At 39.0% G+C, this 13,212-nt stretch overlaps 1 protein-coding gene across 1 annotated transcript in view; it reads right to left on the bottom strand.

Annotated features, from left to right (window-relative positions):
* The window catches only part of otop1.2.S (otopetrin-1 gene 2 S homeolog), a 29,938-nt gene extending 26,770 nt beyond the window's left edge, over positions 1-3,168 (bottom strand). The window contains exons 1-2 of the mRNA XM_018240621.2: positions 3,113-3,168; positions 2,480-2,867 (exon numbers count right to left, since the gene is read on the bottom strand). Coding sequence (XP_018096110.2) covers positions 2,480-2,852 — 373 coding nt within the window. The 5' untranslated portion in view covers positions 2,853-2,867; positions 3,113-3,168. The remainder of the gene's footprint in view (positions 1-2,479; positions 2,868-3,112) is intronic.
* Between the last annotated feature and the right edge of the window lie 10,044 nt (positions 3,169-13,212).

Below are 13,212 nucleotides of genomic sequence, written 5' to 3'. Positions count from 1 at the left end.
TAAAAGAAAAATAAAATCGCCCAGCCTCTTCCACGGATTTTCATTGAAAATGGGAGACAACCTTTCTGTAATTCTGAGCTTTCTGGATAACGGGTTTCCGGATACTGGATCCTATACCTGTATTCTGCGCTAATATCCATCCATCCTCAAGTAATGGGATTTTATGGATGTGGTTCCATAAAAAGGGAGACCCAAAGAATTTGAAATGGAGCTGAATGGGAAGAAGTGAATGCTCATTAGCATCTATGCCATGCTTGGAACAATGGGGAGTAATGGGAAAGGAATGGGAGAGTAAAAACATCATTCATTTTTAGCCCTGGTATAAGCTAAATGGGGTCTGGCCAGTGCTCTATAGGAATGAGATTGACTTGAGCTACTCTGCCTGTGGGTTACTATCTCCTCTCTTCTGAATACAAGATAATACTAAATCATTAGAAAAGAATAGAGCAGTCAATCCTGTTTATTAGGGTAGACATGAGGATACAAATTACGGAAAGATCCCAGGTCCCAAGCATTCTGGATAACAGGTCCCATACCTGTATGTTTAGAATTGTCACAGGAATCAGAACTTTTTCCATTGCTCTATTCAGAATATACAGGTATGGGACCTGTTATCCAGAATATGGATCTTTCTGTAAATTTGGATCTTCATGCCTTAAGTCTTCTAGAAAATATTTAATGTAAACATTAAATAAACCCAATAGGCTGGTTTGGTTTCCAATAAGGATTAATTATATCTTAGTTGGGGTCAAGTACAAGCTACTGTTTTATTATTACAGAGAAAAAGGAAATCATTTTTAAAAATTTGGATTATTTTATTATAATAGGGTCTATGGGAGACGGCCTTTCTGTAATTTGGAGAATGGGCTTCCGGATAACAGATCCGGATCCTAGGTCCTGCTTTATTATTACAGAGAAAAAAATTAATAATTTTTAAAAATGTGAATTATTTGGATAAAAATTTAGTCTATGGGAGACGGCCTTTTCATAATTATGAGCTTTCTGGATAATGGGCTCCATATATCCGATCCTATACCAGTCGTTTATTTCTAATTAAAGAAACAGAGACATAAGAGAAAATCCATATCAATAGTGATGTCTCACCGTAAACTTAGGGTTTCTGTTCTAAAGGAAAGCCGGTGAGTTTCTGGGATTCCCTGACAAGGGATTCAGAGGGATTCATGCGGCCAAATGGAATCTAACGCAAGATCAGTTTCCGAATCTGAACTTCATAGACTTGTGTTTTATTTATAGATCTCTTTCCGGCATGTGCACTGTACAACCAATTCACTTTTATGTCTCTTTTATAAGGGGCAGATTTATCAAGGGTCAAATTTCGAATTTAAAAAACATCGAAATTCGAATTCAAAAAGACCAATCAAAATAAAATCAAAGGTTTTTTTTTGGACGAATAGGTCAGTTTTCGATCGAATTAGAATCGTATGAATTCAAAGTTTTTCCCCCCAAAAAACTTAGATTTTTCAAAGTCCACCAATTGATTCAAACTGCATTCTAGGAGGTCCCCCATAGGCTAAAACAGCAATTCGGCAGGTTTCAGATGGCGAATGGTTAAAGAGACTGTACTGGACATATTTATCAAGAGTCGAATTTCGAATTAAAAAAACTTCGAAATTCAAATTCAAAAAGACCAACCGAAATTAAGTCAAAGTTTTTTTTTGGTCGAATAGGTCAGTTTTCGATCTAATAGGTCCGTATTCGACCGAATTTGAATCATTCAAATTGAATTAATAGCGAAATTGATCGAATTTGATTCAACGTTTTTTCCAAAAAAACTTTCATTTTTCAAAGTCCCCCAATTGACTCCAATTAGGTTCTAGGAGGTCCCCCATAGGCTAAAACAGCAATTCGACAGGTTTTAGATGGCAAATGGTCGAAGCCAAATTTTTAAAGAGACAGTACATGATAGATTTCAATAATCGAATTAATCACATTTTTTTTCAAATTTGAATCAAATTTGGACTATTCCCTAGTCGAAGTACACAAAAAATAGCTCAAAATTCGTATTTTTCTCATTCTAAAATTCCCCTCTAACCTTTATGAATCTGCCCCCAAGTCTACTAGAAAATCATTTAAGAATTGAATAAACCCAATAGGCTGGTTCTGCTTCCAATAAGGATTAATTATATCTTAGTTGGGATCAAGTACAAGCTACTGTTTTATTATTACAGAGAAAAAGGAAATTTTTTAAAAATATTTGGATTATTTGGATGAAGTGAAGTCTATGGGAGACTGCCATTCCGTGTTTCGGAGCTTTCTGGATAACGGGTTTCTGGATAACGGATCCTAGCTATACCTGTATTCATTATGTGCTTTTTACCACCTTCTCTATTGCAACAAATCATTGATCATTTGAGCTGCTCCCCCTGTAAATAAGCCAGAGGCAGATATACTGTAAATAATGCAATAATAGAAACTAGTTGGCCTATAATTGCATATATGTAACAACAAGATTACTTACACCTTAACCACCGGGCTCCAGCGTGTCCATCTTTCTCCTTCTGAGCAGACTTCTTTGTGGAATTCCTGAGAATGTACCAGAGCATCCACAAGATCTGGATCAGCATTAGGATGATCAGGAAGATCTTCAGGTCCCTTTCACTCACTCCAACGACTTGGATGGAACAAGCCAGCAGCAGGAATAGGCCAATGATAAAAACGTTGATGCCGTACTGACTGCTGGTAATTTCAGAATGTTTGTAAATTTTTTCTAGGATCTCGTGTTCCATTTCCAGTTCTAGTTCCAGGGGTAAAGGCAAGTCGTCTACGGAACCCGGGACTTTTTCTTGTGGAACAGAATCGACTGCATTCGGCATTTTGGCAATTGTCATCATATACAGGAGAAACACCTGCAATATATATATATATAGAGCCATTATGATATTTTATTTATTCACTGTGAATCACAATAAAACATGAAAATGAAATAATATTCAGCAATCTACAGCAGTTTAGAAAAGAAATGGCTAATTTCTTCAACAGCCGGAAGCAGGGATAACACCCGACAACTCTGCATTAATTACCAAAAAATACATTTATTAAAAAAAAAAGAAATCAAATTATGGCAAAGTATTGCAGTTAAATAGACACCTACAGACTGTGCCTTTCCATCGAAGAAATGAGACACTATATCCCCAGAGTCTCTGCTGTTCTGACAAGGCTGACTTACACTTGATTTGGAATTGATGTTAAATAGGAGAGCTGGAAACGTCAGCAGGGCGACTTCACTTGCACGGGGATAGGGTTGCACTCATCTCATACACTTCCATGCCTGGCCGTAAGAAGAGAATCATTTTTGTGTTCTCATGCTTTGTGATTAGCGTAACCAGGACTAGAGAGAATTGCTGCACTCTGCTCTATACCAACAGGGATTGGCTTGGTTTCCCTTTACTTCTGCCAATCATAGAAAAGTAAACATTAGGGGGATTATTTACTAAACTCCGAAATGCAAAAATAACGAAAAATTTGTTTACAGTATATAAAATCGGACTTTTATTAAACCCCGAGGATGGAAAAGTCAGAATCGGAAAATCCAGCATCTCAGACCTGTCGGGGTTGCATATAAGCCAATGGGAGAAGCCCCAACAATGTGCGCTGGTTTTTTTGGCAATACCCCAAAGTTTTCTGAGTTTTCGGGCAAATTTCTGAGTTTTCAGGTGAAAAATCCAAAAAAAATCGTGAAAACCAGATGAAAAATCCAAAAAAATATGATTTTTCATGATTTTTTTCCGATTTTTTCCCGCAACTAAAATTTTCGGGAAAGTGTATTAATAAATAAGCCCAAAAAACCCATGCGGATTTGGTTGGAGTTTTTTTTCAGAAAATATTGAGATAAATTCTGACTTTGATAAATAACCCCCTGAATTTATTTTTAAAGGGGTTGTTCACATTTGAGCTAACTTTTAGTATGATTTGGACAGAGAATTCACAATTGGTTTTAATTTTTTATGATTTGTGGTTTTCGAGTTACTTAGCTTTTTATTCAGCAGCTCTCCAGTTTTCAATTTCAGCTATCTGGTTGCTAGGGTCCAACCATGCATTGATTTGAATAAGAGACTGGAATATGAATAGAAGAGGGTCTGAATAGAAAGATGAGCAATCAAATGTAGCAATAAAGGTTGTGTAGCCTTACAGAGGATTTGTTTTTAGTGGGGGTCAGCGACCTCCATTTGAAAGCTGGAAAGAGTCAAATTCAAAAACTATATTAAAAAAACGTAGATCAATTGAAAAGTTGCTCAGAATTATTGATTCTATAATATAATAAAAATTAACGTATTGGTGAACTATACATTTAAAGGAGAACTAAACCCTAAAAATTAATGTGGCTAAAAATGTCATATTTTATACACTGAACTTATTGCACGAGGCTAAAGTTTCATCTTGTCAATAGCAGCAATGATCCAGGACTTCAAACTTGTCACAGGGGGTCACCATCTTGGAAAGTGTCTGTGACACTCACATGCTCAGTGGCCTCTGAGCAGCTGTTGAGAAGCTAAGCTTAGGGCTCGTCACTAATTATCCAGCAGAAAATGAGCTTCCCCTGTAATATAAGCTGATGCTACAGGTTTGCTGATTATTAAATTCTGATGCTAATTGCACTGGTTTCTGTGCTGCCATGTAGTAATTATGTGTATTAATTACTAATCAGCCTTATATTGTGACATTTCTATTCTATGTGTACTGTATATTGTGAGTGGGTCCCTAAGCTCAGTAAGTGACAGCAGCACAGAGCATGTGCAGTTAATCAGCAGAAAAGAAGATGGGGAGCTACTGGGGCATCTTTGGAGACACAGATCTTTACTGCTAAAGGGCTGTGGTTGCCTTGGGCTGGTACAGAAGCACAAAACATAATGTACAACATTTCTAGCTACTTCTTTAGTTAGGCTTTAGTTCTCCTTTAAGTGACTCATTGACCAGTGGGCTGACTGGTAGGAGGAAATGTGGTCCCATGCAGTTCTGTAGTAAATGGTCCAGTTATCAACTGGTTGAGGTTGATCTGTCAATGATCGGATTATTTTGGGAGCAGATGATCACACTTTGGGTCAGAAATGTAATCACAGAATCCAGGTAAAATCTCCCTCTCTTGCAAAGTTCCCTCTACTCGGAAAAGCCTGCGTGGAAAGCACAGATAATCTCCCCAGGGATAATGAAGTCATGATAAGCCATTATAGGAAGTCAGGATCACAGTTAATTAATTGTCTCTAAGTACATTAGAACATGTCCTAGGGGTTATTTTTTATTTCTTAAGCTTTTTAAAGGAATAGCTTACCTTTAAATGAACTTTTAATATTGTGTTGAGAGAATTTGCAATCGACCATCCTTTTTTTAAAAATATTTGCCATTATTCAATTGCTTAGCTTTTTATTCCGCAGCTGTACAGTTTGGAGTTTCAGCAGCAATATAGTTACTAGGGTCCAATTTACCCTGGCAACCAGGCAGTGAATAAGAGACTGAAATTTGAATAGAAAGGAATCTAATTAGAAAGATAATAAGTAACATTAACTATAGAATTGTAGCCTCGCAGAGCAATAGTTTTGTAGCTGCCGGGGTCAGCGACTCCCATTTGAAAGCTGGAAATGGACAGAATATTTCAACAAAACCAATTGTGAAGTTTCTACCTACGAATAGGATTATTTTAATATAAAGATGAACAAGTAGTGGTAGACAGTTATTTAGGCATGTTGGGTCCCTTCACTGCAGAGGTTACAATCTAAACCTGATGCACGAGTCACAGAGGAATAAACTTATCCAAGGCCACAAGGTTGATTATATTAGTTATGGGTATTTGCAGATGACTTATGTTACAGGTACAGATACATTTAGATTTGGGATGGAGGCAAAGCTGAGATCATTATGGAGCCTGGAGGCACACAGGAACACGGACCCCTATGAGACATTTGGTCCAAGTATTTGCTCCTCCATCACTTCCACCCTCAATATTCACAATTAATAACTATCAGTTTCCATTATGTCCATGGCCAGCACTCATATGGGAGCTACATTTGGGTGCTACTATCTGTGCTGTCAGAGTGATGGCAAGGAACTAGGAAACGTCCAAGAACTAGGAAATAAGATCATTTGTTGCATAGGGATGCTGTACTTAGGAAAGTGTACTCTAATAATACCAAGATCTTATCTGGATTAACCAGAAATATCCACCCAACAACACTCAAACCGTTATGCTACTTGTATTTCTGAGCAAATATTGCCACCAAGTGGCTTGAACAGTAAAATGTAATTTTAAGCAATATGAGAATATACTTAAAATTACGTATACCAGGCTTCATAATGAATAAATTAATGAGCCAAACCTGTGTTTATGTAACCTGTAGTTCTCACAGAGTACTCTCAATGTTATCTTAATTTTAGGCACGGAGATTTGAGACCTAACTTTTATGTTACTTCTTTTGTATGGAGTCCCTCAATACATGTGTTATGGAGACACTAGACTTCTACTAGCCTTTACTATGTTGAACGTTGAAGGAGACTATGGAGACAGTTTAATTGGTTGAAATATTACTTTTATTTTTTTTTTATTTTTTTTTTTCAGTTCACTTTTTCCTTTTTTTTAAAAAAGAAGAAACATTTTTCTACTAGTTTCTTGATGTTTCCATTCTAATGTTGTACCTTGCGACTTCCTATATGCGCATAATATAGCGTTTGTACAATTATTTTCTCTCTGTTATCGATACAGTACTTCTTCATGTTTTGTATGCGCCTTCCTTTGCGCAGGAGGGCTTCTACCTACAAAATGAGAAAAAATATGTAAATGATTATGCTTTTTGTACTGTACGTATCATCAATAAAAAAAATTTTGAAAAGAGAATATACTTAAAATGTATGTAGACAGTGATGGTCATTTACGATATAAGTACAGTGCAAAAAGAAATCTTGCACTCTGCCCTCCTTAAAACTTGTGTTCTACAAAATGGAGTGCATTCCCCCTACAGTGCTGCCAGCATTCTGCAATAATGTATTTCTACCTCCTGACCTGTTCCCCAACATATGCAACTTTTAGCCCTCTGCTCCTCACTGCCCCTGCCCAGGCCTGGATTTGTGGCAGGATTTTAGGTGCCCAACCACACCCACATTAATTAAAAGATCCTGGGGATGCGCAGAAGATTCAATCATTTTTTTTTAATTTCCCATGCACCAAAAGCCATTGCTCAGGTCCTAATGAAAATTTGCACAAATAAAGGGACGACAAACGGCATTGGGACTAGGGGCGCCCGGTATGTAAATCCGGCCCTGCCCCTTCCGCAAGTTCATAGTAAATGAGCAACGTCAATAAGTCCGTGGCAAAGTGCCCCGGGTGCATGAAATACACAGGGTTAATGGGGATGTTTACTATTTTAATGTAGCTTTAAATTAAAAGCTTTTATTTTTATCTACGTGACCATCTACGTGACCCTTGAGGAATCCTATTATCTAAGTCCTGTGTGCCCACACTTTTGCTTAGGTCATGTGCATGATGTCGGGCTTGAGGGCTGGGCTGGGGTGGTTGGGGCCCAGGGAGCCTGTAAATTTTATTGCATGGGGCCCCATGATTTCTAATGGTGGCCCCAGTGTCAGACTGGGACACCAGGGGCCCACCCAAAAACCAGGGGTCACCAATTAATCTTAGACCAGGGGCCCACTCTCAGTGCTATTTTTCTTCCTCTTCTCACTCAACCTCTATTCTCCTAGTCTCTTTTCTTTACACACTATAAGCTATTTTCCCATCTATTTAGCCTCTTTGTTCTCATAGAAATAGGGAATGGCCATGAAATAGGCCAAATGTTTAGCAACATCAGGGGCCACGAACACCTGGGCCCACGGGACTTTTCCTGGTGCTCCTGTGGGCCAGTCCAACACTGAGTGGCCCTGAGTATGTCCCTGGTCTTTGGTACCCCCTTTCTATTTGTAGTAGTAAATGACCACTAATGTTAAGGTCTTTCAGCCTTTTCTTCATGAGAACTTCTGGGATTTGCATGAACAGCGTGTGGATATCAGAGCTGAGCGAGATACATATACAATACATACACTATTTGACTGATTCCATTATACGATATGGGGCCGCATTTCTCATATGAACTTCACATAGTATATCCTGTAAGACTGCCTGTTTAATACATTCTGTATAATATGTCATTGTCATTAATCTTCTTACTCTGCATACTATTTGTTATCATATTGATTTTTATGGTTTATTGTGAAAACCAAATAAAATATTTCAAATCTAAAAAAGACTGTTTCACACCTGCATGAACCAATGATGGACGCTGCCCAGCTCTGAGATAGAAATATATACTGCACACTATTTGGCCGAATTTATAAGGGTATAGCTGTGGCATTATTCTACTTGAGTCATGTATGATATATATAATAATGGAGGATGATTTGCTGATCTACCACCTTAGTGTGTGGCATGGATGTGGAGGTGCAGCCTCATGGTTGATGGTGAAGGTGTAAACTGTGATTCAAAAGCAGGCCAAAATATATTCTATTATTCTTATATGTGGGCTGGAACTAGGGGTAGGCAGAAGAGGCACGTGCCTAGGCCGTTGGTTGGCATCATGCATGTGGCCAATCACGTGCACGGGTGTATACAAGGCGGGACTGAGAGCTGGCAAGCTGGGTTGTCTAGGGCGCCCGACCGGCTTGGCCCAACTTTGTGTGTGATACATGTGAGCAACAGGGTGTGGCACTATACATTATAGGGGTGGGTCATTTACAACTTTTAAGGCAGTGTTCATAGTGCATATAATAAACAATTGGAGGTACTTCGGCTACACCGCATTGAATTAGTTGAGTGCATCTTCTTTTTTCTTCATTTCTAGTGCATAAAATGTGCCCTATGCACTCTACCTTCACCAATTCCAATTCCAAGCTCTTTGAAACAGCGACTGCTCCATAAAAGGCAACGTTGCCAGAGTTCAACAGGGGGAGGCGCATACGCACTTCTTGCCTCAGTAAAATGATGCCTTATACTTTGTAATTTTAGATTTTGGGTGGATTTTGACCGTTCAGGTCTTCCTTTATTTTGGGGCTTGGTAAGGATGAAATAGCTCCCTTTTTGATGTGCATTTACCGGTCATATGTTTGCTATGGGTCACTAGAACTGGGCAATATGTGTGCCTTTTATCACAGTCTATCCAGTATACAAATTTGTAGGGATGCACCGAATCCACTATTTTGGATTCGGCCGAACCCCGGAATCCTTCTCGAAAGATTCGGCCGAATACCAAACCTACAAGTTTGTCAAGTGTGTGAAGGTTGGCTACAGAGACAATGTCAGACTGGGATGGCAGGAGGCCAGCAAAAAAAACCTGGTATGGGCCCCAACAACCCAGGCCTGCTCATCACCACCCAATTACATGCAGAAAGTTCAGTTGGAGGGATATAAATGGTACAGGGTGCGAGGGAAAGGTGGACGTTGGGAGGAGGGCCCTTAAAGTCAGACCATGTGGGCCCAAAATACTCAGAGTTTGACCCTGTACAGGGACCCATTAAAGGGGTCCTTGTCCAAGCTCATTACTGCCATACAGCAGCCTGAATTAACATTTATGCAAAAAGGAGAAAGATTGCCAGTGGGCGTTTTGCCTTTAAAAATAATTAATAACTGAGGTGTTAGTACCACACTTTGGCTCATTACATTATGATATATATGCTGTTAACAGTGGAGCTGTGTCTTATTTAGGGGCAAACAGCTAGCTTCATGAATGCAAAAGAAACATCTTTCACACAACATTTTTATATGACCCATTTAGTACCAGTTCCAAAAATACAAGTGTGCAGCCCAAGCCACTACCTATACCCGGCATATAAAGATGAATTGACACCCAGGATAGTGGATCAAGCATTGTCAGCATTGGTTTAAGGGATTAAACAAGAAGAATGCAGAACTTTCTTTCTTCTCATAGCAGCCAAACAATTAATTTATTTGCACATTGGAACAACTTGAGACCCCTAAATAAAAATACAGGGAAAGAGTCAGGATGGGAGGAATATAAAGGATGGCAGGAAGGAACAAAACTGGGGTCAGGGTGTCAGCTTTATAAATATATACTCATATCAGGTGATGAAAGTGAGAGATTTCCTCTGCTGAAATGTGGACAGCTCTCAGTCACCTATAAACCTAATCTGACAACTAAAATGCCCCAAAAGGAAACCTGCAGAGGTAACAATGAAGAAGTGGAAATGTCAGTAAAATGCGTATGATGAGCACAATGGACTTGCACTATGATTTAATGGCATTGTGTCAGTGCTCGGTGAATTAATATAAGAATAAAAACTGTACTGTGAATCCACAGCAGCACTAACAGCAGTGCCAGCCACACTGCTTAAAGGGCATGTAAAGGCAAAATAATGAAATCCCATTTTTACTTTCTTTAATGAAAATGAAACCTATCTCCAATATAGGTTTATAAGAAACCTGACTGTATGCAGTGAAATTTTCCCTTCATTTACTGCTGTGGATAGGAATTGTCAGACGGTCCCTAACTGCTGAGCAGGGAAACAATCATACTTATGAACAGCAGGGGGAGCCCCCGCCTTACTTCCCAGCCATGCAGAACTCAAGCAGCTTTGTTTATGACGATCCCAAGCAGCCCAGACCACACTGAGCATGTGCACAGTCTTAGTCTTGCAAAGATGTTTAACAAAGTTACAAGATGGTGACCCCCTGTAGCCAACTTTGAAAGCATAAATTATTTGTTTGATTAGGCTTGTGGTACAGTAAGTTCATGTTTATATTTAGTATACAAAATACAGCATTTCTAGCCTTATTCTATTTTAGACTTTACATGCCCTTTAAACACACAGGGGGTTATTTATTAAAGTTTAACTATAAAACCTGAATTTTTAGTGGAAAAATTATACTCAAATTTTTTTTAGATGTATTATAACCCGAGGATGGAATCCATCTAAGACTTGCCAAGGTTGTGTAAGTCCGTGGGAGAGGTCCCTATCCTATTTTTAAGTTTCTGTGGTCTGCGCTGGAATTAGCCTGAAAATCCGACTATTTGGGGCTTTTCGGGCAAAAATCTGAAAAATTCTGACTTTTTGGGAAAAAATTTGACAATTCTATTGCATTTTTACCCAATCAAATTAAATTGTGCTTTTTTTAATAACAATTAAGGTACAATCTTTGATTCCAGTTTGGTCTGACCTTTTTAATTTAAATAGAAAAATTAGTTTTTTGATAAATAAGTATCATGACAAGCAACAATAAACAAGTGGCAAGTACTGCAATGAGAAGATATCAGATTGGTCTCCAAGAAGCATCAGACCTGCCTTTTGGGTTAACATGCAGCCATATTTGCACTGTACTCTTTGGTTGCAGTTATTATTACATTTATTTATATAGTGCCAACATCTCCTGGAGCGTTGTATATGAGATTATTTATTGACTGCACAATACATGAACATAATATACAGTATAGGCAGGTATATTTACACACATGTGTACGTCTTATAAATGCTGAATTTCAGCTCATGAATACAACTGGATGAAATCAAACTTTGCAAATAAAGATAATAAAATAAATGAAATCAAACATAAAGCAAAAATTCAAATGCTGTGATTCTGAATTAATCATAGGAAATTCAAGTTTTAAACAAAATCTGCTGCTTTAGAACCATTGCCAGAATACCCCAAATATCAGTGGATTTATATATAGTTTTTCAGTGCCTGGGGTCTCTTTCTAGCCAGAAGGAAGACATTTCAGTATATCTGTATTTCCTATGAACACAATGGCTGTTTTTTCTTATGGCGACTTTTTTTGTCCTAATGCATTAAAGGAGAAGGAAAGTCTTCTTCCACTTGGGGTGCCAAATGTTAGGCATTCCGAAGCACCGGAAGAAGACATGAAGACTCGGAAGATGGCTTTGTGGAACTCCGATGCCTGAATCTGCGCCAAGGGGTAAGTATAAAGTTAGGGGCATTTCGCGGGCGGCAGCTATGCTGGGAGGGAGGGGGTTCTACATGGGGTGGAGGGTAGGGGTTTTTTTTATTTTTTTAAAGGTTGAATTCTCCTTTAATATTAAGGCTGCAGCTAGGATTGCCACCTGGCCGGTATTTTACCGGCCTGGCCAGTAAAATGATGCTTGATGCCAATGTTATTAATAGGAAAACACAGCTAGAATTTCAGAAGGCTGGTATTTTTTTACAAAAAAAGATGGCAACCCTAGCTGCAGCATCCCCTTGATCACTTAGAGATCATTCTCCTCCACTAACTCACTCTGCCCCCTCCCTCAGTAGTTTGCTTTGGCTGTTGACTTATGAGCATGCTCAGTTCTTCTCAGTTCAGATTACTAAACACACCCTCCAGTCTAACAGCCAATGAAGAGTTAGCATTACTGGTTCCCATAGAAACTCTTACTGTCTGCTCCTATTTTTTTGTTCTAACCAGGGTTGGACTGGGCTGGCAGGAAACCAGGAAAAAACCCCATGGGCACCCGCCCAGATCCGTACCTACATGCCACATCCGAAAGGCTTCTTCTTGCCATAACCTCTCTTTTTCAGACGGTCGCAGCAAAAATGTAGTGCACACACGCACGACAAGGCAGAGCAGGAGGGGGGCCCTGGGACAGCAGCCCCGGTGGGCCCCGGGCCCCCCAGTTGGACCCTGCTCCTAACCACCTCTCCTGAGCTCAACTTTACCATTACAGTGCTCAACTCCAGCAGAACTTTTTATCAAAGTATATTGTGCCTGTATAAACCTACATTCTGCATTACACAAACTTTACAGCATACATGTCCTGTTTGCACATGTCAGTGTTACTGATCATGTGTGAGAGGGAAAATGGCCGCAGTGTGAAAGCTGCTATTTGTTTTAGGTTGGCAAGTGATGGCGCTGGAAAATGGAGGGGGTATATGCAGTAGAAATGATGTGGCTTTGGTGGGGAAGATACACAACTTATATACAGGTATGGGACCTGTTATCCAGAATGCTTGGGACCTGGGATTTGCTGCATAATGGATCTTTCCATAATTTGGATCTTCATACCTTAAGTCTACTAGAAAATCATGTAAACATTAAATAAACCCAATAGGCTGGTTCTGCTTCCAATAAGGATTAATTATATCTTAGTTGGGATCAAGTACAAGCTACTGTTTTATTATTACAGAGAAAAATTATTTTTTTAGAAAAGTTGATTCTTTGGATAAAATGGAGTCTATGGGAGACGGCCTTTCCGTAATTTGGAGCTTTC

This window comes from Xenopus laevis, chromosome 1S (genome assembly GCF_017654675.1).
Source record: "Xenopus laevis strain J_2021 chromosome 1S, Xenopus_laevis_v10.1, whole genome shotgun sequence".
NCBI classification, from domain to species: Eukaryota; Metazoa; Chordata; class Amphibia; order Anura; family Pipidae; genus Xenopus; species Xenopus laevis.
This window is presented reverse-complemented; position numbering and strand designations above follow the sequence as displayed.